Consider the following 24,702-nt stretch of genomic DNA (forward strand, 5'->3'; position numbering starts at 1 on the left):
TGACTTTTTCTGGTTCGTCAGCCCGCGAAAAATTTAAAAAAATCATAAAAACTTGCTTTCACTCGAAATCAAACACCGAACCTTTTACTTGAGAGTCAAACACACTAACATTGCATCATATATCATATATGTTATTAGATCTAAACAAATTATATAAAATATAAAAAATATGAACAGTTAAATGAGCTGTACCGTGCCGACCCATCGTGCCACGGCTCCAGCCTAGGCATGACCCAAGTCATTGTGCCGTGCCGGCCCGGCCCATTAGCCGTCGTACCGTGCCATGCCTGGGCCGTATAAATAGTATCGTGTCTTAAGTCGGCTCATATTACACGATCCATTTAGACATCTTTAACAATGACGTAGTCACCAGAGCGAACATTCTTGAAGTCCCCAAGAAGTGTCTTTGCCTCAACAACAAGCGGCTTGAATCGCTCATACTGATGCACCTCCAAATCATCTCCAGTATCTGCACAAATCTTCCGGACAATCTTGAGCACGCTAGGGTCACCACAGAGCTGTATCTCATCTGCCTTGAGCCCAAGCACAGCACGTGTCCATGCAAACCCCCTGACAGGATCAGCCATCATCTGTATCTCATCAACCACGGCGACTTCGTAGAGCTCCTCGGTGGACAACATTTCAATAGTACACGCGACATGGTTGGCGAAAGGAACTTCCTTAACCTCCTGGCCGGTGCGGAGGCTGCAGTAGACGCCAAGGGCATTGACCTTGTCGAAGACCTCCATGGCGAGGAGCAGGAGCGGGCTGCAGTATTCAGCAAAGCGGGTGAGCGCGTTGTGCGTCTTGCCACTGTTCGTGGGGCCACAGTGGTACACCACCGTCGTCAGCGCATGGCGCGCGCGAAGGGGTACCACGTGTGCGGCGACGTGAGGTCGGCCGCGGCCATGACCCACTTGTGCTGCCTCAGTTCTTTCGCGAAGTTTGAGACGCGGCTTATGACCGTCCTGATATTTTGGTGGTCTAAGGTGAGATTAAAAGTAAAATTTTATTAAATATAAAGTTTAAAATATTTATATATTACAGTGGCTTAAAACAACAGTGTTGTATTATATATATATAAAAAATAGCAGTTATATGTATCATATAAAAAAATAGCATAACCCAATATATAATAATATAAACAGATAAAATAAGATACAGACGAGACATATGAGTATATGACTATATGATAGGGTAAAATAAAAACATACTTCTGAGTCAAGTCTTCGTATTTTTCAGCACCAAAATTAGCAATCACGACTCCATCACCCAACTTGAAAATAGAAGTCAGCTTATCATAGATCTAAAACAAATATAAGAATACGATTATACATGTTAGAGACAATAAATGTAGCTAAGCTTACAAAGTAAAATAGCATATGAATGTAACTTTACCTGTGGAGATCATCTGAAACAATTTCTTCTAATATTTACAGAAATGAAGTCACTAATGATGGTATCAATATCAATCTCATCTAGCAAATTCTTCTCAATACATAAAGTCGCCAAACCAGTTAGCTTTTCTTGAGACATTACTGACCTCAAATAGTTCTTCAATAACTTCAACTTTGAAAAGTTTCTTTCAGCCGATACCACAATCACAGGTACAGTAAATAAGATTCGATAAGCAATAGAAATATTAGGATACCAGTCCACTTCTCTAACAAATTCAAAAACCTCTATAGCAGACATTGTTTTATCCGGCAAAGTCAATTGCATAACCCTTAATTCATATATTAGATCATTTAACTCCACATCAGATGAACCATGTAGATAGAAAGTTTTTGCAAATTTAGTGCAGCAATCTGTTAGCTCAATATTATTCAGTGACTTCAAGATGTTTGAACTCAGTAAAAACCCGAATATACCTTGAAACACTTGGAGTCCTTCAGATCTATTTTTCAATGAAGTTGTTGCCATATCAACCATGACCAAAAAGTAATTAACTTCAAAGGCCTTCTCAGCTTGCAATATTTCTTCATTGCAATCAATTTCATCAAATTGTTTCTTCCTAAGAACCCGACGTTTTACTGGAAATGATGGCTCAACACCCATTTCTGATGCAAGATCTTTGGCAATGTTCAAACTAGATGCATACCCTTCATTTCTATACTGCTCAAAGTATTGAATCATACCTTCAATTTGGTACAAGGCAGAGTCGATGCATATGGATGATGATTGCAACTTCTTGCTCACAGTATTTACAGCAAATAAAATGCCATACCAAATAACCATGCCAAGTATAAACTCAAAGCTACCAAGAACATCGAATACATTTTTTGCATCACTCTTGTCCTTGGGTTCGGTATCACAAGCTTGATGTAACTCAAACAAAGCTGACCTTAGATGAGAAGCTTGATATCTAATTGCTTTAACACTGTTGATTCGACTCTCCCAACGGGTATTGCTCAATGATTTCACAGTTAAACTTGGAACATGGTCAAGCAAAACTTTCCATCTTTTGGTAGAACCAGAAAATAATACATATATTCGTTGCACAATATCGAAAAATGTAATAGCTTTAACACATGATTTTGCCATGTCACAAAGAGTGAGATTAAAACTGTGGCAAGCACATGGCATATACAAAGCTCTTGGATTGATATCAAGCAACCTCTTTTTACCCCCTGGTGTTTTCCTTTCATATTTGAACCATTATCGTAACCTTGACCCCTTATATCACCAATATTAAGACCAAATGACTTCATAGACTCAAGCAGTACATTAAGATGTGTCATCCACCTTCAAGAACCCCAGAAAGTACTCCTCAATTTTTGTTTTTCTCTTAGACATATTAACACATTGAACTATCAAAGTCATTTGTTCTTCATGACTCACATCAGGGGTACAGTCTAGGATAATGGAGAAATATTTGGCCTCTTTGACAATCTTTAAGATAGTATTTGTAACATTAGAAGCCAAAAGAGAAATCAACTCATTCTGAATTTTGTGACTGAGATAATGATAATGAATTTCATTGTTTTCAACACGCCTAAGGTGGTCTTGCATTACCAAATCAAATTCTGTAATCATCTCAACACAAGCTAAGAAATTACCATTGTTATCATTGTAAAGCTGCTCACTGGATCCTCTAAAAGCCAAATTTCGTTTACCAAGATATTTCACAATGGCAACTATTCGAAACAAAACTTGATTCAACCGTTCTTTCTCCTTTGTGATTTCTTGTTGGAAATCTTTGTCAATTGTTTCATTTTTGCTCAATCTAGTACTTAATTCATTCCAAGAGTTCATGCTAGTAATATGCTCGACACTTGTTTCATATTCTTTGAGCCTTTCACTGAGATGCCTCCAATATCTAAATCCATTATCTCCTAATGAACTCTTATTATTGTTAGATTTGAAAATCTTACAACAGAAGCAAAACACTTTGTCAACTTGCTTAGAATAAACCAACCATTTTCTGTCATGTACCTCTCCATTGCTCATTTTTCTAGAATAATGAGCATACGAAAAATGTCTTGAGTTACCATCTAAAGGAAATTTAAGATTTTCTTCTCTTATAGGTCCCTTCTCAACTAATACGTCCCTTGCTTTGTTATCAAAATTACCCTAATTTCTTGGATCATAGATATTCATAGGAAAAAAACGGTTGTTCATCAACACTAGCAGATGAATTAAATATATGCTCATGATCACTCATATTGTTATCATCCCCCTTGGTATCAATATTTTCTTCTGTAGGGCATTGGTCTTCTGAATTCCCATTAGATTGTTCCTCCACAACAACTATCGCCAACTCGTTCGGGTTCTTTGAACTGCTCGTATTACTCTTAAAAAATTTGTCAATGGCTCCCTTTTGTGATTCCACTAACTCATCAACCCATTTCCTTTTTTTCCTTTTTTCGCTACCAGATGCATGCTTTCTAGAAGACATGATTCAAGAACATGCTGCAAATTAAAAAAGAAAATACATTAGGGGTTAAAGTACTAAAAGGATCACCAATTAGACGACTAAGACGAGTAATTATCTCACCAATTAGGACAAGTCACCGTCTCACACTCTCACCGTTGTCACCGATCATCAATTCGTCGACTAAGACGAGCCACTATCTCCCCGCTGCAAATTGAAACAAATTAATAATAGTTATGTCAGGAGTTATGTATACTTTAGTAATTGATCGCGGATTCACGGACAAAATGACTATCAGACTCATACTCACTGCAGTCCGCAGACGGTTCACGAATCCACGAATCCACAAATCCAATCCACCGCAGACGGCAGCAAGCCAGCGACCGGCGACGGAGTACACTCCAATATATGATATATCTAGACATAAATGATACATATGTTTAAAATCAGATAATGCAGAAGATGTAAAATTTAGTAGTTAATTAACTAAAATTTTATTTTTCCTCGTACCAGTGCAATTGGACGGGCGACCGTAGCAGCGTAGCTTCGTCCAATCGGCAATCGCCCCCGGAGACAGAGCCACAAAGATCTCGGAGACTCGGACGGACTCTCGGTCTCGTCGACACGAAGTCACAAACACGCACGCCGTCCCGTACTCGGTAATCGGCGTCGGCCGTTCGCCGTTCCCGTACTCGGGTCTGGGGCTCTGGGTGATGGACGTCTGTCGTCTGTGTCTCGCTCGCCTCTCGCGTGTCGCGTCGCGGTCTCCGGTCTCCCGTCTCCGCCAGTCGGCCGTCTAGCTCTCGCGGTCTCGGGTAATCGGGTTCTCGGCCTCGGCGACTCGCTGACTCGGCAGGGAGACGGGCGCGACTCGACGACTCACGCGAGTATACGTCGGCTCGGCTGCGGGCCTGCGACGGCTGGCCTCATAAATGGGCCCCTGGGTTTGGGGGGCCCAGGGCGGCTGCCCCGCTCGCCCCCCCCCCGGGCCAGGCCTGGACACGAACATATATATTTTCAATAACCAACCTATGTCGTGAATTGTAATTATATTATTTTTAATCATAATTGAGAGTAGTGTAACAGTGAACTATAGTGCACCTATACATATAAAAGATATGCAGTGTGTGTATATATAATAACCGGAGTTATGTTTTGAAAAGACAATGATGTCGACTAGAGGTGGTGAATAGTCGTCTTTACAAAAATTCGTCCTATTTTACTGTTGGCCTAAACTTGCAGCAGATATAAACTAACAGATTTTCACAAGTGAAAAAACTAAATATGCTAGGCTCAACTAGTACACAATCTACCTAAATAAGTGTGAAAGTTATAATCCTAAGGTGACAAATTATTCAATTCTATCAAAAGATATATAAGAAAAAATTAATTGAAAAATACTAAAACAGTGTTCACCGGAGTATCCGGATTAATCCAGATACTCCGGGTTGTATAGTTCCGGAACCTCCGGGTAAATCCGGAATTTCCGGGACCTATACAGAAAATAGCCTGAAACTAAAAATAAACAACGCCTAAGGAGTTCTAGCTCAAACCAAATGAAGTCGTGTGTTCCAAGTGATGATTCCAAATAGATCCATAGAGAACCTACAATCAAATACACATAAACAATTATATCGAGCAATATGTACAAATATTGAGCAAGAATTCAAATGTAAACAACCGAAGTGGAGACACAAATATTTATTTACCGAAGTTCAGATTCACCACCATGAATCCCACATCTCCGTTGAGGTAGCTCCAACAAACCGGGTCTCTTTCAACCGTTTTCCTCGATCCACTAGCTTTATCTCTTCCCTTGCGGAGGCTAGATCGACCTTCACAAACTTTTCCGCAGCTCATCACACTCGCGGGAGCTCGCTGGGCAACACCTAGCTGGCTAGGAGGCTTCACCTCCAAGAGTAACAAATGCTTCACGAACTTCTTGCCGATGAACTCAAGTGTTCAAGATTGGATTTAGCTCACTTGCACTCAATCTTCCAATCTCACAACCCAACTCACTTTTCTTCTCAAATCACACACTAGATTGGAGTGGAAATGAGTTCTTTTAGCTCTAAAATGTTTTTATTTCGTGCCCTTGCAGCAGCCCCAAAGGATGTGGGTGAGGGGCTATTTATAGCCCACCTAAAAAACTAGCCATTACAGGCTTTTCTGTACTGACCCGGAGTATCTGGGTAAGCTAAAGAAGGCAAAACCGAGCACCCAGACTTGGAACCTCACCTGGAGTATCCGGGTCAACTAAAAAGACCCAAACCAAGACCTCTCCCTGGAACCTAACCCGGAGACTCCGGACAACCCGATAATCCGGGTTAACCCGGGATATCCGTATTCAGCACAGCTGATCTTCGAAAAACAATGATAACTTTTGATCATAAAGTCTGATTTCGATGATTTTGGACTCTATGGAAAGCTTATTCAGATGGCTACACATACCAACTGAATTCATGACCTAAAACACATTAGATCAAATTAGGAACACTCTGAAACCTAATTCGGACACTTTCACACTTTTCACATCGGGATTCTAAAAGGAACTCTCACTTGGGTTTGGTTAGAAACTCTTGAGCACTGAGACACGACAATTAGCTCTACATTGCATCCCTCTTAATAGTGCAGCATACCTATACTCAAATTCAAAGATAAAACTTATTTGAACCACTTTGAGCCTTTGAATAACTTTCAAGTACCGCTTCTTTCATTTAATCCTTGATGGTTACTGTCGGTGACACAGGAACCAGGGTTCCCCGAGTCCCGAGGCCAGATCAGCAGTTTGCCACGTGGCGCCCTCCCGCGGGGATCATCTCCGCGAGGTACGAGAAGGCTAAGTCCCGGGAGAGGGTGCCCGGGGCCATAAACAGTGGTCCCCGAGTACCCGAGTTCCCCGATGACCCGAGAAGACCAAGTGCCAGGAAGAGAGTGCTCGGGGCTGTGAACAGTGGTCCCCGAGCACTCAAGTCCCTCGACGACCAGAAAAGCCAAGTGCTGGGAAGGGGGTGCTCGGGGCCGTAAACAGTGGCCCCTGAGCACCCGAGTCTCCTGAGGACCAAAGGGAAGTCAGTTCTGGGAGAGAGTGCTCGAGGCTGTGAATAGTGGCCCCGAGCACTCGGTTCCCCGAGGACCCGAACAGCCAATTCCAGGAGAGAGTGCTCGGGGCCGTGAATAGTAGCCCCAGAGCACTCGGTTCCCCGAGGACCAAGAAAAGGCATATCCGGGAGAGAGTGCTCGGGGCTGTGAACAGTAATCCTCGAGCACTTGGTTCCACGACGGCCTCAGAAGTCTTTCACCGGTGGCCCCCACAGAGGTCCAGCGGTGAGGTGTCAACCAGTGAAAGGTCCGGGGCCGCATTTAAGAGGGCGCGTGGCCTGTCACTTTCAACGGCCTGGTAGGGAGGCGTGGTGACATTTAATGCACGGGTCCCATCGCGGGACATCCTGCGCGTCTCGGGATAGCATCGCGAAGCCCAAGACGCCCCGCTTGCCGCCCTGCTGTGTCAGGTATACAAGACCGGGCGGGCACGCCGGGTTGTTCAGTGGCTGCCCGGTGGGCCCTCTCCGTGACGCCCGTTGCAGAACATCATGATGACGAACAAGACCGGACGGGGGTGCGTTTTCAACCCTCCCCGTCACTTCGGTAGCAGCCCATGATGGTTGCTTTCCATTTATGGCGCCTCGGAACTCGTACCCTCCCTTTCTAGGCACGCTACCGCCCGGCGAGTATTTAAGGCGGGGCGGGCTCCCCGGAGAAAGGAGGTTGAGGACAGAGGTTCAGTACAAACACAGAAGCTCAGATCACCGAAGAACAAGGAGCCCGAAGCTCTAGGCTAGACAAATATTCTTGTAACCAGCAAAATCTCTGAGAGACATCCTCAGAGCATTTATAGCATACACACAGGAGTAGGGTGTTACGCTCAGTGCGGCTCGAACCTGTCTAAAAGACCTCCTGTGTATTTCCTACTTCTGCATCCGATCATTCCATTCCACCTGCATCGCATTTACGCCCATTTATTTCACCCGCAAAACAGATTCAGAATCATCCCTCCAGCCGAATCTCAAAGGGGTCCCTCCGGATCCCTGCTTGAGGAGTTAACCCTCCGACAGTTACCAACTTTCATATATTTTTCACTCTATCTTTTCTTGATTCTTCACAAGATTGATGCGAATTACTCATAGCTTCCCATAGCATCACATGGTCCATTGGCGCAAAGCCTTCACTCGCTCTTCACCACCACCTTGGTCCTTCGGAGCCAAGCCATTTGCTTGCCCTTCACCACCGGTTGGTCCATCGCAGCCGAATCTTGTTGCCCTTTACCGTCTTGCCATAGAAAACCACTTTGTATTCGACATCTTCAAGAATTTACTTTATCAAATATAGAGTCCACTCTTGTTCTTCACTCTTGGCATATATGATTTCAATTCAATTTATGTCTTCTTATAGATCCTAACCTCAACTCACTCTCAAGCACAAAACACATGGGTTAGTCCATAAAACTTAATTGACAACTTTTGTACCTTAAGTTACTTGATCTCCACACGTAACTTATTGGCCTTTTATCAATCTTCATATAGAACCTAACCCCACTCATTCTTCAGCACATAGCACACGGGTTAGTCTATAAAACTCTATTGATAATATCATACCTTTAGTTACTTGATCTCCACAAGTAACTTAGTCTTCAAGTTTATTGCCAATCTTGTTAAGCTTTTCCTTCTCCTTATGAGCATCACTAAGGGCTCAATGACAACGATGCATTTCTTTCGTTCTCATGGCATTTCTCATGAAATCTATGATTCATCACTTATGCATCTCCCGAGCATCACTTAAAGCTCATTTATCTTGATGTATTTTCAATCTCTCCATTCACTTATAGCTCATGCATATCTCTCAATGCATTGCCTATGGAACAACCTACTAACAAACTCAACACTATTGTTAGTACATAGGTATTGTCATTAATTACCAAAACCACACATAAGGTTAGATGCACTTTCACGTTTTAGATTGTACTACGATTACAATCATGTTTCTTAGGTTGCACATCATTAGACAAGAAATTCAATACGAGTTACGTTCATCCATAACGTAATTGTAACTTAATTTTTATTTATTTATATCTGGTTGTAACTCCCTATCTCCCGGATTGTAACTCTACTATTTTTTAATTATAATTGGAGGTGGTGTAACTGTAACTAGAGTTGATTCTAAGTACATAATATATATATACACACACATATATATATATATATATACACATAATATATACACACACATATATACTTATATGTGAGTCTATTATGCGCATACACGTAGAACAGACTCACGCTACGCACAAATTTTGATGCAAGCACCTGCGTTTCTTTTCCACCTCCTATATGCACAAAACAAAAGAGCCAATAAAACAGCTTATACCGCATCACCCACCAGACAAGCTTGCATACAACGAACCTTTTGTTGATTCCAATCGTTAAAATGTAATATCTCTATAGTATTTAAATCCATGTAAGTCATACAATTGTACTTTGTACTATGCTATAATTATAATTTGGGTTATAGTTGTGACTTAGAAACAACCGAGGTATAACATGCTGAACAATATAGTTACAATATGGTAGACACTCGAGTTATCAAAACATAATTACAAGATGGTAGACATTATAGTTACGATAATGTATTATCGAGTGAGTATTAATTACAACATGGTATACAATTTAGTTATGACATACATGATTGGGTGTGGACTAGTTATAACATGGTAGACACTCTAGTTACAATATTATAAACAATATAGTTACAACATGTATGATCGAGTGTGGACTCATTAGAATATGGTAGACACTCTAGTTATAACATGCTGAATGATATAGTTACAACATTGTCAATTATAACATAGTCACAATTAGTTACAATCAGTTAGTCTGAACAGTTAAGTTATAATCTCACTATACACATAGTTATAACCGCTCTACATCTATAGTTGCAACAAATAGTTACAATCACTCTATGCTTATAGTTATAACCCCTCTATGTACGTATTTGTAATTGACCATAATCACTGCTCACGAGGTGGGAATGCGCTCGATCATCCAGTGAGCCCGCGTGGTATGTGGATGGGAGCAAGTGGGGCTAGCGTGCACATCAGAGTTTGGTTGGCTGCTCGGTTAGGCACGCACACGGTCTACGCGTACATACAGAATACAATATATATATATATATATATATATATATATATATATATATATATATATATGTTTAGGTTCAACTCTAGTTATTGTTGCGCCACCCCTAACTATAATCCAAAAATAGTAGAATTACAATCCACGAGACAGGGAGTTACAACCAGACGTAAATAAAAAAAAATTGCGTTACAATTACGTTATGAATGAAACTAAGTCCTAACATTTTTTTGTCTAACGATATACAAACTAAGAAATATGATTGTAATCGTAGTATAATCTAAAATGTAACTCTGATCCTTATATATATTAATTGTAACCTGTTAGCTTCTCATATTGTAATTATGTACTTTTGGATGCGTGGTCATAATTAGTCTATCTAATAGCTTATAACTGACAGTTTTTTAAGTTGTAACTAAAGATGATACAACTGTAATTAGAGTTGAGTCTAGATGTAGAATAGACTCACGGTGTATATATTTATTTTGAGAACTGATACGGGTGATATTTGTTTGTGCGTGAACCTATCGAAGGATGTACAATAACAACTCTCTTTGTGGACTTGAATGCGAAAACGCCGCCCTCCCTCCATCCGCAACCACAATTCCGCATCCTCCCGATTGCATCTCCTGCGCCGCGCAGTGACACACACACACCCCTCACGGAACCGCCCCCACGGAACCCAGGTCCTCGGATGCACTGCCTCGCCTGCGCCGCGTCCACCACCATGCCCGCCGCGCGTGCCGCGGGCAGGAGCATCGGCCGCCGGAGGGCTGTCGTCGAGTGCGCCGCTGGAGCAACCCACGACGGCGAAGAAGCGCCTCCGAGGTCCGCCTACCTCTTTCTTCATACCATGTACTTTGTTGGGCACTTGGGCTACGTGCCTTTGATTGGCATAATCAAGTAGTGGCAGACACTTCGCTGTTCGCTCGTGCGTAGTAACGGGCTGCTCCGTTCGGATATCCGATTCCTTTTGTTGCGCTGAGTGTAACTAGGCGGATTGGCGTGCTAGTCTGTGCCCATTTTTTTTTTGCATAGAGCATGATATAAGAAGATTAAAAAAATTAGATTCATTATTTTTGGATATCTCAATATTTATTTATGAATTTATCAATATTTAACACATTTATTTAATTGTAGGGAAAACAATGGTACTTTCATGCATGCACATCATTTTAACATGTAGAAGACATTAATATGAACCTAACTAAATTTGTTTCATTTTTTTTGAGTTTTAGATATTTTCTTATGCATTTTAGATTATTTCAGCCGATTTATCAATATAACTATTATTACCGCTATTTTCTGGAATTTCAAAAAAAATATGTGTACTTATGTATATATGGATACACATGTGTATACGTATATATATGTACACATATGTACATATACGTATATATATACTAATACATGTATGTATCCGTATGTGTATATATACACACACACGTACACATGTGAGACCTATATGAGCAATAGCTACAGTAACTTGACCCATAGAATTGCTTCAATTATTGGCTCTTTAATATATGTAATAGATGCATGTCTTGGATCTCGAGAGAAGATAAAAAAGCGCAATGCTTGTGGCACTTTTTACTGGGAGATAGTTCTGTGTATATTTCGTTTGACATCTAATAAATAGGTTTTAGAACATAAGAATCTAACTTTGTTTTGTGTTAGTTATCAATTAGCACCTCACTAGTCACTAGAGCAAGTGGTGGCTTACATACATTCTCTCATATATCTCTACTATATAAACACGAATTGGTTCTTGCGTCACATCTTCTTCTACTCTCATCCCATTTAATAAAACCCTTAAAACGAATAATTTATCCACTTTTGCCATCTACCCTTATCTTCTAACCTCCTCGTCTCGTTATCGGTTACGGATATGAGACCCGTTTTACTAATGAAAATAAATGAAAAAATTAGCAGATAATTACCTCCTCCATTTTCGGATCCCATCTGAAATCAAACTACGACATTGCTCTCAATATATTCGTTCGGCGGCGCTCCCATGGCACATCCACATCTCCATATCTTGAGTTTGTGCTTGATGTTACCACGTCTAATGTTTGTGTTTTTATTGCAATACACGGCACTTTGCTAGTTGTTATTAGAATACGAGTACTGATGCCTTGTTTCTACATCTTTGTCACTCTGTTGACCTACATTAGGTGTTGCTAGTGGGCTGTAAAAGACACCAATCTCTCGGCCTTTTTTATCTCTTCATTCTGATTTTTGATGTATATGAGTTTTACTATTCCTATAGGGCATTGAGGGCAACATGGGAACTTGATGAAATGTCAAGCAAAATAATATTGTTTGCATCAAGAAGGAAGCTTATTGCACTGTCAGCCTTTTGTTTTTGCTTACATTCTTCAAGGTACTTCTCAGGTTCGGACCAATTTACATGGTAATTTAGGTGTTAATAGAAATCAATTCATGTGTCTCACCTGATCAGATGACGTCCCCCTTGTAATAGATTACTATAAAACTGTCAGTATGTGGTCTTTTGTAATTTGGCATGCTCTTACTGCAGCACTTGCTTTGGGTGATCCATACGTCAAAATTGAGGATGTCACTCCTAAGATTTTCCCATCTGGTCCATTATTCCCAACTGAGGTCAGTACTCAGTTGAACCTACGTGCTAGGTTTATCCCATCAACTTGTTCATAAAATATATTTTCATTTCTTTGGGTCATGTTCTTGAATGGCAGAAACGGATCGCAAAGCTTTTTGAAACAAATACTTACTCAGTTGTCAACATTTTTGATGCAACACTGCGGCCACAGCTTAATGTAACTGGTGTTGTTGAGGTAAACTAAATGCATGTACATATTCTATGTTTAAAATCAAGAATATTTATCAATTGTGGCATGAATTGATATGAATATTTTCCCTAGAAGCATTTTGATCTTTCTTCGGGACTATTAGATGGGTATATCTAGACAAAGAATTGCTCATTTGTTGATTCCTTCTCTTGGGTATATTTTGCAGATAGCATCTGTAAATGACGTATTATTAATTTTAATAAAGGTGTGAGAAGCTCTTATTTGAATGAAACTTCTGATTCATTTTAGATCCCTGAAGGAAATGGTTCTGGTGTAGTTTGGGATGATTCTGGACATATTGTTACAAATTATCATGGTATGTTAATCAGAAACTATTATATCTGTGCCAAATATGAGCAATATGAGCTCATGTAATTATTGTGTTTTACAGTGGTTGGCAGCGCTCTTTCCAAAAATCCGAAGCCTGGTGAAGTCATTGCACGAGTCAACATTCTTGCTGCCGAAGGGTAAATCATTATATAACTAGGATAAATTTTCATGGATTCACTATGATGCATATGCCAGTATCCTGCATATGCAAGCCAACTTATAGTCTCGTGTATCTAATTGAAAGGATACAGAAAAATTTCGAAGGCAAATTGGTTGGTGCAGACCGTGTTAAAGATCTTGCCGTTCTTAAGGTAAGACATATTTGACTACTTCTGAATCAAATATCAGTATTTGATGCATAAATGCTGCTGCATTTATGTATAGAATGATTGTCTACAAGTCATGTTCACCATTGTTCACCCTTATGGCCTTATCTCTCACCTGAACTCAGTAGTTATGTTGACTAATTTGCTACTATAGTTTGCGCTGAAAAACTTCTTGTCCAACTATTTCTATTTTAGTATCTAACACAGGGACATGCAATAGGTTGATGCTCCTACAGATCTCTTGAAGCCAATTTATGTGGGACAATCCTCAGCTCTAAGAGTTGGTCAACAATGCTTAGCAATTGGAAATCCTTTTGGTTTTGACCATACTCTAACTGTTGGTGTTATCAGTGGTTTAAACCGAGATATTTTCAGTCAAGCTGGAGTGACAATTGGAGGTGGAATTCAAACAGATGCATCTATTAACCCTGGTAACAGGTTTGTGAGTGTAATTTAAAATGGTTTTCTATATTGATGTATCTTCTCTGAACCAACAACTATACCGGAACTCATTTTAGAAAGTACTGTTGATGCATAGCGGTACTGCATCAGTACTGGTTAATGGTGGTATCCTTTTGTTATACTGAGCTTAGCATTTTAACTCACGGACATCCTAAGCATTTGTCACTACTTTTCCACCTAACGTGGCAATATACTATATATGGTTTCTACTCAACATTGTATTAGAGATTGCACAATAACGAGGATACGCAAAAATGCAAAACAGCGAATCGGGTTTTACATCAATATACAGACTAGACAATTATTGCTTGCTACTCTTTTAAGTGACTAGCATCCTAAGTCATAATAAACAAAGCCAAATTTCAGCTCTATCAGTTGGCATAATGATTATATAAGTGGTTACCATATTAGTCTGAACTCTGAAACTTAAGCACATGATCTTCAAGTTGTAAGCTTGACCAACTTAAATTTCTAACCTCTTTGTGAAAGCCATTCGGTAAACTATTTCTTTATGCTTGATGTTTTGTATAGTTTAGTCTACCACATTCGAAATACAAGCTCGGCCATTCTCCTCTTTATACACGTCTTTTAATATCTCTTACAATTACTTGTTCTCCTATACAAAGGACATCCATGTCCTGTAAAGGATCATAAATTGCAAGTGGTGATTTATGTATGCTATGTCTCTCTATCTTTAGTACTTAGCACTTGTTATGTGTCGTTATATTTAATTCATTAAATCTCAGACACTATGATTTCTTGAACTAAAAAGGTGTTACAAAGTATTTTGCTAACCATGTACTCTGATGAACCTCTATGTAGTGGTGGTCCTTTGCTAGATTCGAAGGGGCATATGATTGGTATTAATACAGCAATTTTCACACAGACAGGTTAGATTAATTCCATTTTGCCATGCATTTGTCAAAACCGTGCTAGTAAAACATGACTAGGTATGTCAATCCATTTTAAGTAATTTATTTCATGCTGAGAATGTACATCTGCTTTCTATACCCACACTATACCTCGGCCACTATTCTCTTCAGTCTTACCACTGGAAAGAGCATATAAAACACTAGTCTGACACCCAGTTTGCTATCATGATCTTACTAGCTTATTCCAAAGTTCACCTACATATGTTTCGGTTTCAGTTTCTAGATTCCTCTGTTCATTGTACTGTCTATTATTATAATGGCACGTTGGATGGCTTACTGTTTAGGGTGGGGGTGATTAGTTGTTATCATATTTACATTTTTTTCATTAGCATTTTTAGTTTGACATTGGCTTCCATTTATTGGATTGGGGATTTTCTCGGTGTGTTACCCAGCACACCCTCCTCTCTTCCCATTTTATATCACTATTGCACATACACCCCTCTACTTTTATATATATACATCAACACTCCCCCTCAAGACAAGCTGAATATATTAATCATGCACATCTTGTTGCACATGTCCTTGCTCTCACTAGGGCCTAAACCTTTGGTAAGACAATTAGCTAATTGGTCACTAGATTTTACATACTTCAATCTTAGCACTCCACTATCTAGCTTCTCTTTGATAAAGAACCTATCAATCTCAATATGCTTGGTACGATCATATTGCACGGGATTATTTACAATGTTGATAGCGGACTTGTTGTCACAGTGCAATACAATTGTCTTGTTCCTCACACTTTGAGCTCAGATAATATACTCTTCATCCATATCATCTCACTTAGGCTCAACGCCATTGCTCTATATTCAACTTCTGCTATTGATCTAGCCACCACATCTTGTTTTTTTCTTCTCCCGGACACAAGATTACCTCCTACAAGAACACAATACCCTGAGGTAGATCTCGTCATCTATGTTGCTTGCCCAATCAGCATCACAATATCCTTCCACATTAAAGTCTTGGTCCTTCTTGAATCAGAGACCTTTTCCAGGACAACTCTTCAAATATCTTACAATCCAATATACAACTTCTAGGTGTCCAGTCCTCAGATCATGCATGTAGAGACTCACCACACTCACTACATAAGAGATGACATGTCTTGTGTGGCACAGGTAGATTAGCCGTCCAACTAACCTTTGATAAGCTTCCTTGTCAATTGGATCACCAGGCTCAACACAAAGTTTCTGATTCTTATCAACTGGTGAAGCTGCAGGACAACATCCAAGCATTCTCGTTTCAGCAAGCAGATCAAGAACATGTTTCCTCTGAGAGAAAACTATATCTTTCGAGGACCTGAAAATTTCAATTACAAGGAAGTATCTCAGATGTCCAAGATCCTTTACCTCAAATGATTTTCCAAGCATTTCCTTCAACTAGCTGATCTCTTTAGTGTCATCTCCAGTGATCACTATATCATCAACATAAACTGCCAATATGGTGATTAGTGGTCCCCTATGTTTGTAGAAGACTGTGTGGTCACCATTGCACTGTGTATTTCCCACTTGACAGATTGAGCATCTAAACTTGTCAAACCACACTTGTGGAGACTGCTTCAAACCATACAGAGACTTCTTGAGTCTACATACCTTCCCATGTGTTTATCTATTTATGAACCCAGGAGGCACCTCCATAGACTTCTTCCTGCAAGTCACCATGGAGAAAAGCATTATTGACATCTAATTGGTGAATAGGCCACCCAAAGTTAGCTGAACAAGGGATTAACATCCTCACTGTGCTCATCTTTGCCACTGGTGCGAAGGTTTCATCATAATCAATTCCATATGTTTGACTATAACCTTTAGCAACCAATCTTACCTTATACTTCTCTACCTTCCCTTCAGGAGTTTGTTTCATAGTAAACACCCATTTGCACCCAACTGCTTGCTTACCTGCTGGCAGCAAGGCAAGCTCCCATGTTTGATTTTTTTGAAGTGCAAGAAGCTCCTTCATCACCTCCTTCTATCTGGGGTCCTGCTTTGCAACTCGCCAATCACTCAGAATAGGCACTGTCTGTGTAGATGCAATTAATACTTTGTATGTAGGTGAGATATGAGAGTATGCCATGAAATTGACTATATCATGATGCTTGAAACCATTATGAGCAGGTGGCCAACAAGTTCTACGTTCACGTTGTAAAGCAAGTGGTAAATCTGCATGTTCAAGGGGAAAAGGGGAATTATTACCACTTGTAGAGGAGCTTGATGGAGAGAGTTCTGGGGAGAGACTTAGGACTGGAGCACCTGGAATATTGGGTTGGGATTGTTTATCAAGCTGCATTGAGTCCTCCATCCATTCCTTAACCGAATTGGTTGATTTCTCCCCCTGTTTCCCAAAGCGCCTTCTCTGATACACCTTGATTTCCTTGTCCTTGCCACCTTTATCATTTCCCTCTACCTGGCTCCTGGACTCCACTTGCGTCACACGATATGGAATAGTGCCAACAACTATTTCTTCCCTTGTCACACTGTTGCCATCATCAACTAGTTGTTCCTACTCTAACTCTTCCTTTACTGGCTCAATTGGACTTGGAATAGTCCCTCCAATCACTCCTTCTGCATTCTCCCCCTCTCGATGGTCACTCTCAGTGGCAGGAGAGAATGCCTCCTAGAATTAGGCAAGATCGTCTTAATGCTGGTAGTATGGCTCCTATTCTCAGAAAGTTACATCCATACTCACAAACAACCTCTTTCCAACCGGATCCCAACATCTATTGCCTTTCTAACTAGATGCATACCCTACAAACACACACTTCACTGCATGGGGGTCCAATTTTCCAACATGAGGCCGGTGATCTCGTACAAAGCATACACATCCAAAGACTTTTAGAGGAAGTTTGAACTCCCTCTTTCCTAATAGGAGTTCAGTTGGAGATTTCATACCAAGAACTCTTGACGGCATACGGTTGATGAGGTATGTCGCCGTCATTACTGCCTCACTCCACAGATACTTTGGCACATTCATTCGAAACATAAGAGAGTGTGCTACCTCTAACAAATGTTTATTATTTCTTTCAGCAACTCTATTCTGTGACGGAGTCTTAGGACAAGTAATTTGATGAAGCATCCCCGTCTTAGATATGTCTCAAACTCATGATTGACATACCCCGTCCCATTATCAGAACGGAGGATTCGAACATTTGCATTAAACTGGGCGGTCACCATCTTGTGAAAATATTGGAAGCATTTGATCACTTCACTCTGATGTTTCATCATGTAAATCCAAGTCATACATGTAAAACAGTCAACAAATATAACAAACCACATTGAGTCACTCATAGAAGTAACAGGGCATGGACCCCAAACATTAGAATGTATTAGCATGAGGGGTTCACAACTTCTAAGACCAATAGTTCCATATCTAGATCGTGTATGCTTGCCAAACTCACAGGCATCACACACAAGTTTTCTCCTGTCTACCTTGTTGGGATACATCCTACTCAAACTCTCAAAAGATAGATGTCTTAGTCTACGGTGGTCAACAAAATATCTTGCTCTTTCCTTTCTTTCACTGCTAGAGCCGCATCTTCTCGGCCAATGTACCACAACCCATTATGCCTAACTCCAGTCCCAATCCTCTTCTCCTGAAAGATACAAGAGTTCTCATCAAATAAGCTTGTGCATTTGAATTGATCAATGATGGAGCAATCAAAAAGGAGATTGACTGGAAATGATGGTACATAAAGAATAGAGTATAAAGTAATTTGTGGTGTGCATTATACAAATCCTATACCTTTAATGGGTTGAGAGGTGCCATATGTTGTTTGAATAGTTTCTAAATGTGTGTAGGGTGTGTAGGACATGAGAAAGACATGAATCTATCACATGCCTAGATGCACCTGAGTCAATGATCCAGTTTAAATGAGGGTGATATGATGCAAGTGCATGTGCCTGAGTACCTTTGCTCGCACGAGCATAGTTGGCAATGTTACCAAAACGAGTGGTAGGAGTTATCACTGAGTCTTGTGAGGAAGTGTTGGTGGAGCTCTCAGAGGCTTTGCCCCTTTGCCACTGCACCCACTGCATGGCCTGCTCTCTTGTTAGGGTGATTGATTGAGCATCCTCTGTAATCGCCACATTGGCACAGGAGCCACCATGACCTCTACCTCGATCTCCACGGCCACCACCCTGACCTCCTCAGCTGCCACCATGGCCTCCACGAGTCCCTGACCTACCACCATTATGGTTCCTTGGTTTAGGGCAGTTGTAGCTCAAGTGTCCTTTCCCTCCATAGTTATAACACTCCCTATCACTAGTTGTTGTATATACTAATTTTACAGGGTTGTTTTTACTCATGACACGGAGTCTGCTTTCCTCTTGAACCATGGCTGAAACAGCCTCTTCCATAGCGGATGACTATCTTGGTGCCAGAAAGCAGCTCTCCTGCTTTCAAACACACAGGGTCAAGGTTCTTCAAGAAATAAGTGACCCTTCTATCCTCCACCCATTTCCATACAGTCTATGCATCATTTGGAGTCTCCATCTGAAGTGGAGCATAGTGATCCAACTCTTCCCACAAGTATTGCAATTCACTTGCATATTGTTCAACTGGCTTCCCTTCTTGCTTTACTTCATCCACCTTGCTCTGAATTTTCATCATCATCACATTCCCTGTCCTAAGTACATGTCTCGATGTCTTCCATATCTTTGCCGCACTTTGCATTGCTTCCACCATTTTGCCGATAGATGGAGACATAGATGCTAGTAGCCATGCCACTATGACAGAATTTGTAGTGTGACACACCCTCCATTCACTGCTAAGCTTGTCGGCGGGCTCAACACAGTCCTCCTCTAAGACTATCTCCAACCATATTCCCTTCATTTCGTTCCCTTCCCGATTCCCTTCCCCGTTCTCATTCCCTTTATTTCCTCTCATCTCCAATAGTTTCCCTTCGAGGGGAACCGCGAAGGGAAATGAGAGAGAATCTCGTCCTGGAGAGAATGACCCTGGGAATCCCTTCGTGACGGGAACCGTGAAGGGAAACTGTTGGAGCGCTGAAGGGAACGAAAATTCTGTCGTGAAGGGATTCTGGACCCCGAAAGGAAACCGTTGGACATAGTCTAAGAAGTGCTATACTCCTCTTCCACCCAACACCACTTCAACTCTTCTAGCCTAGCTCAAGTAATTCTTGCTTCCCTCTAGCTTCATCTCATTTGGCATAAGCTCTAGCTTCAGTTCATGTTATCCCGGCAATGTCTTGGGGCCAATCATGCCCATCCCATAAGCTCTAGAATCATACATCTCATCTCACTGTTTGAAATCAATGGATCATCAGCATTGATTATAACCTCTTTCTCCTTCCTCTTTGCTTCCATTTCCTCCGGAGTCGTCATCGTCACCGGACCAGGCTTCCTTCCCTAAAAGGCCTAAGGACAACAGCAGCTCAGCAAGAGATGTCGTGTGGGGGAAAGAGCAGCCCGCGGACAACAGCAGCAACACCGTTGGGAGCTCAACTTCAGCTTCTTCCTCGACCGGCGGCTGTATCAACCAACCGCCCGGCGACCTCCTCCTCTTGGATCGCCAAGAGGCACCTCGCCACTGCGGCGCCGCATAGCCAACTATCTCTAGCCGACGCGCGCCGCCCCTTCTTGTTGCCGGGACCGCTGGTAGAGAGGGCGCCCCACTCGCCCCCGCCCCAAGATAGAGAGCAGAAGCCACCGCAGCCCGCCGCTTGCGTCGCAGCCCCGTTCACGTCGTCGGTCTCCAGTCGCAGCATGAGCCCGCTCGCGAAAGCGCCCTCCTTGCCCACGGCGGGGACGTCATTGCCGGCTTGGTCACAGATGAACAGCGTGGCCGTCCTGACCTTCAGCTCCGCGCAGAGCCGCGTCTGGAACGGGAGCACAGGTCCGCGTGAAGGGAGGCAGTTGCCGCAGCCCGAACACGCACCTTCACTGCGGGATCCTCCTCCCTGCGCGTGAACCCGCCGCGCTCCGCCACCAGCTCCCGCCGAGGATGCGCCCGAACCGCCGCCTCCTCTCTTCTAACCTAGCCCTGATACCATATTGGATTGAGGATTTTCTCGGTGTGTTACCCAGCACACGCTCCTCTCTTCCCAATTTATATCACTATATACATCAACACCATTCTAGTCTCCTAGAGGACAAGTGTTTTTACTCGCCACTATTCTCTTAACAATTGATTGAGATATGATTGTAGATTCTTCTCCTCGTAGCTGCTAACCAGACCATAAGTTAGTTTTATGTTGTTTGTGTTGACTTGGTAGTGCATATATCAGATTCATCTACACCTAATTTATTTTAATTTTATATAGTTTATAGGGTTATCCTGAGATGCCACTATTTCTTCAATGTTGCAGGAACATCTGCAGGCGTTGGCTTCGCCATCCCATCATCAACTGTACTTCAAATCGCTCCTCAATTAATTCAGTTTGGAAAAGTATGTTGCCTGGACACCTTTCAGTCGCAGGACCATTTTGATACCCAAATTTTCTAATATTAGCCTTGCAATCATGTGCTATTCCTATGGCTATGCATATGTATAGAGTAGTATATTTGTCATGCATAAATACCATCTTACAGATTAGAGATCTTTATTGATGACCTGTTGCCTTTTTTTAAGATGCTTGTATGCAGTTGTTTATGTTCCATTTGTTGAGTACCTTCAGCCAGCATGATTGTGGATCAAATGCTTTTGAAACAAGCAGAATTATTTCTATAGGATGGTGTTGGTAGTAAGAGGCAAAGAGTTTGTGCAAATAGTATAGTAACATTTGTTGGTGATCATTAACATTATTTTGGTCTGAGTTTTGACTAGCAGAAAGCAACTATGCCTTTCCCTCCTTAAAATCACTTACACTATATATTCTGCTCTGCCTTGAAAGGTTTTCTTCACAAAAATCCAGAGCATGAGTAAGCAAGTTATCTTTGCATTTCTCTCTCAAGTTAGGCTTTTCTTATTACACCGTTTGTTTTCGTTCATTGCTGACACATCTGCTTAGTTTTTGTATTTTATTGTAGTCTAAAAGTTATCTTTACTTTTGTCTCATAAGGTTCGCCGTGCTGGCTTGAATGTGGAGTTTGCTCCGGATCCAATTGCATATCAGCTTAATGTTCGCAACGGAGCTCTTATATTTCAGGTAGATTAAATCGGTGGTACCCTACTATTTCGTTGGCCAAATACGGTGCTGTCGATGCTTTATTCGCACTGCTATCCCTGATCTCACTAGACCTTTCTCTGCAGGTTCCTGGGGGCAGTGCTGCAGCCAAAGCAGGTCTAGCTCCTACCAGCAGGGGTTTTGCTGGTAATATTGTTCTTGGTGATATCATCATTGCAGTGGACGGTAAACCTGTGAGTGCTTCTTGATTAAGCTTCATTTGATCTCTGTGGTCTTCCAGTAGGCTTCTGTGATCTAGTCTTACGAATCGTTGCTTCTGTTTCTTGTATCGTCATTTCCGGAGCAGATTAAAGGCAAATCTGACCTACTGAGGGTTCTAGATGACTACGGTGTTGGAGATCAGGTGACCTTGACAATCCGGAGAGGTGCTGAAACTCTTGAGGTAACCTTGTCTTTAGAAGAGGCGAGCATTTGATGTGTTTCCGAAGTTCACATCTCCAAGCTACGGACCGCGGTATAAGTTTGCGGCATCAGTCACTCAAGCTATTTCGTTAAAACAAGAGTCGATTCAGAGCCCTTTTTCGCCATAAATGATGCTCACTTTCAAGTGTTTATTTTGTTAAGCTTATACTGCGATCAGTCTGATTCTCAAAACCCGCTGAAAGACTGCGCTCGTAATCAATCGAACTTCCTCTCTCTTTTTCGGCTGCCAAGATCACGTAACGCCGTCCACGCGGTAAGTTATTTTCTGGCATCGAACACCGGGAAGGCATCCTCTCGTCGCACCGGCTGCAGTGCAGAGGCATGGCGCTCGCGCCACGCGGCCGAAGCCAGCCGGCGCGCTGCTCACTGACATGGCCACGCACGCAGGCAGCGCGCGGCGCGGCAAGGACATGGCGCCGCGCCACGGCGGTGATTCGGCGAGTGACTGATAAGGTTAATCCGTAGTGAAATGGTGCCTTTTTATCTTCTTCTCTGCACGCTTTTTAAGTTAAAATCAGGGGACTACCCGAAGAAAGCAAAAGAGATGTGCGAAGAGGGAAGGAGAATGTCGCTGCGAGCGGCAACATAGCAAGTTAGCAACCGTAGGAGGGGAAGCTTTTGCTGCGCGGCGTCCCCTTTGGATCTTTGAACGGGGAGGCTTTTAGTCTCGGACCCACTCAATCCAAGGCAGCAAAACGGCGAGAACAGCAAGCCGGGAGGAAGAAGAAACACAAAGCGAGCGATAGGAGCCCGCTCCGGCACAGCAAAGCTAAAGCACGGCACGATCGGGACTGATCATGACTAGGCACAAAGCCAGGTCGTGTTCATTCACTGGGCTCCCTGCTTGTGCATTTGCATGTAAACCCCGTGGCTTGGCACGTAAAAAAAAGACAAGGGCTGTGTAGGACGGGGGACATCATGGGGTTGGTGCAGGGTTTTGCGTTCACGATCAACATGGAAAATGAAAAGGAAAGGAAAGGAAAAAAAAACAAAGGTGGCCGTGCCGACGAAAAAAAAAAACAAAGTAGCATTCTGGACTCTGAACTAGTGAACGCTATTTTGGAAGGTTCTGCCAGGTGGAAAAACAAAGCAGCTCGGGCCGGGTGTGGGGACCAGCACCAGCAGCCTTGGAGCTGGAGACCGAGCCTGTTCTTGGTTGCACTGCTTGGTTTCTTTCCTCTCCTACGCCTCATTACCCTTAGAATTTGCAGATCATCCAATCCAAACTGCCGCTTTCGTGATCGCCTGCCCTGTGTACTTTGGAAGCTTCTCTCTGAAGCAAGAGGAGGTAGCACCCTTCCCCATGCCGAAAACAACGCAAAGAGGGGTGAGCCACCCTCAAGTAGGATTTATAAAAGTCATGTGTTGCCCTTGTTCGGTGTCCATCTCTTTGAGCTTTACGCTTTTGGACCGAGATCTCAACCGTCTCTACTACAGATGTGGCCTAGGGGAGGGGTCCGTCCTATATCTCTAGCAGAACAAAGGCACACAAGGCGGGCATTGTAATAACAGAGATGGTCGAGGCTTCTCCTCTCTGCATACTTACGTTGCGAAGCTAAGCTTGGTAGTGGCGTAGCTTCTACCATCGCCTCCCGGATATTGCAAGGTGAGAGGAGAGGATGAGAGTCCTCAGCCCTGCACTGGTGGTGGTTCTTGTTCTCGTTGCTCTTCTGAGGTCCAGTCCTGAGATTCTTGCGGTCCGAATCCCGGCCGTTCTTGCCGACCAGACGAGCGATCGGGGTGCCCTGCCGGCTGAGCAGGAGCGACCACGGAAGCTTGCAGGGGTCGGCAATGCCGCCGCTAGCGCTAGCCTCGACGCTTCCAAGAAGCCCGCGGCGGCCGGGTCGTCGCCGTCTACATTGTTCGACCCCGACAGGATGAGCAACCGGCGGGTCCGGAGAGGGTCCGATCCGATACACAACAAGTGCTGATCGTTGAAGAGTACATCCATGGTGTTCGAGAGAGCTTTACAAGAATCAATTCTCTTGGTTTTCTTCTATTTTTCATCCTCGGTTTCTTTTTTTCGTTTAGCACTTTTCTCTTTGAGGTTTGAGCTGTTGTACCCTCTAGGGTGCAAACGATTTTGCTATAGAAATACTTGTACAGAGATGTGCCAAGGAAAGAACGGGAACGGCTGCCGCAACTCGAAAGTTGAGATCGATCTACTTATGTGTAACTTGAATTGGTTTCCAATATGTACTGAG

At 42.4% G+C, this 24,702-nt stretch overlaps 1 protein-coding gene across 2 annotated transcripts; it reads left to right on the plus strand.

The window, feature by feature from the left end:
* Positions 1 to 10,649: 10,649 nt before the first annotated feature.
* LOC133888770 (protease Do-like 8, chloroplastic) lies at positions 10,650 to 22,728 on the plus strand. 2 transcript variants are annotated; one of them, XM_062329131.1, is made up of 13 exons: positions 10,650 to 10,890; positions 12,332 to 12,456; positions 12,602 to 12,684; positions 12,780 to 12,878; positions 13,143 to 13,209; positions 13,285 to 13,360; positions 13,468 to 13,534; positions 13,770 to 13,987; positions 14,834 to 14,901; positions 21,257 to 21,336; positions 21,950 to 22,036; positions 22,141 to 22,248; positions 22,362 to 22,728. In XM_062329131.1, exons 1-13 carry the CDS (start codon positions 10,757 to 10,759, stop codon positions 22,488 to 22,490), a joined length of 1,341 nt encoding a protein of 446 aa, XP_062185115.1. In that variant the 5' UTR covers positions 10,650 to 10,756; the 3' UTR covers positions 22,491 to 22,728. The 2 variants fall into 2 exon arrangements, with proteins under 2 accessions (XP_062185115.1, XP_062185116.1); XM_062329132.1 differs by lacking the exon at positions 12,780 to 12,878.
* Positions 22,729 to 24,702: the final 1,974 nt, after the last annotated feature.

Source organism: Phragmites australis, chromosome 13, assembly GCF_958298935.1.
Source record: "Phragmites australis chromosome 13, lpPhrAust1.1, whole genome shotgun sequence".
NCBI lineage: Eukaryota > Viridiplantae > Streptophyta > Magnoliopsida > Poales > Poaceae > Phragmites > Phragmites australis.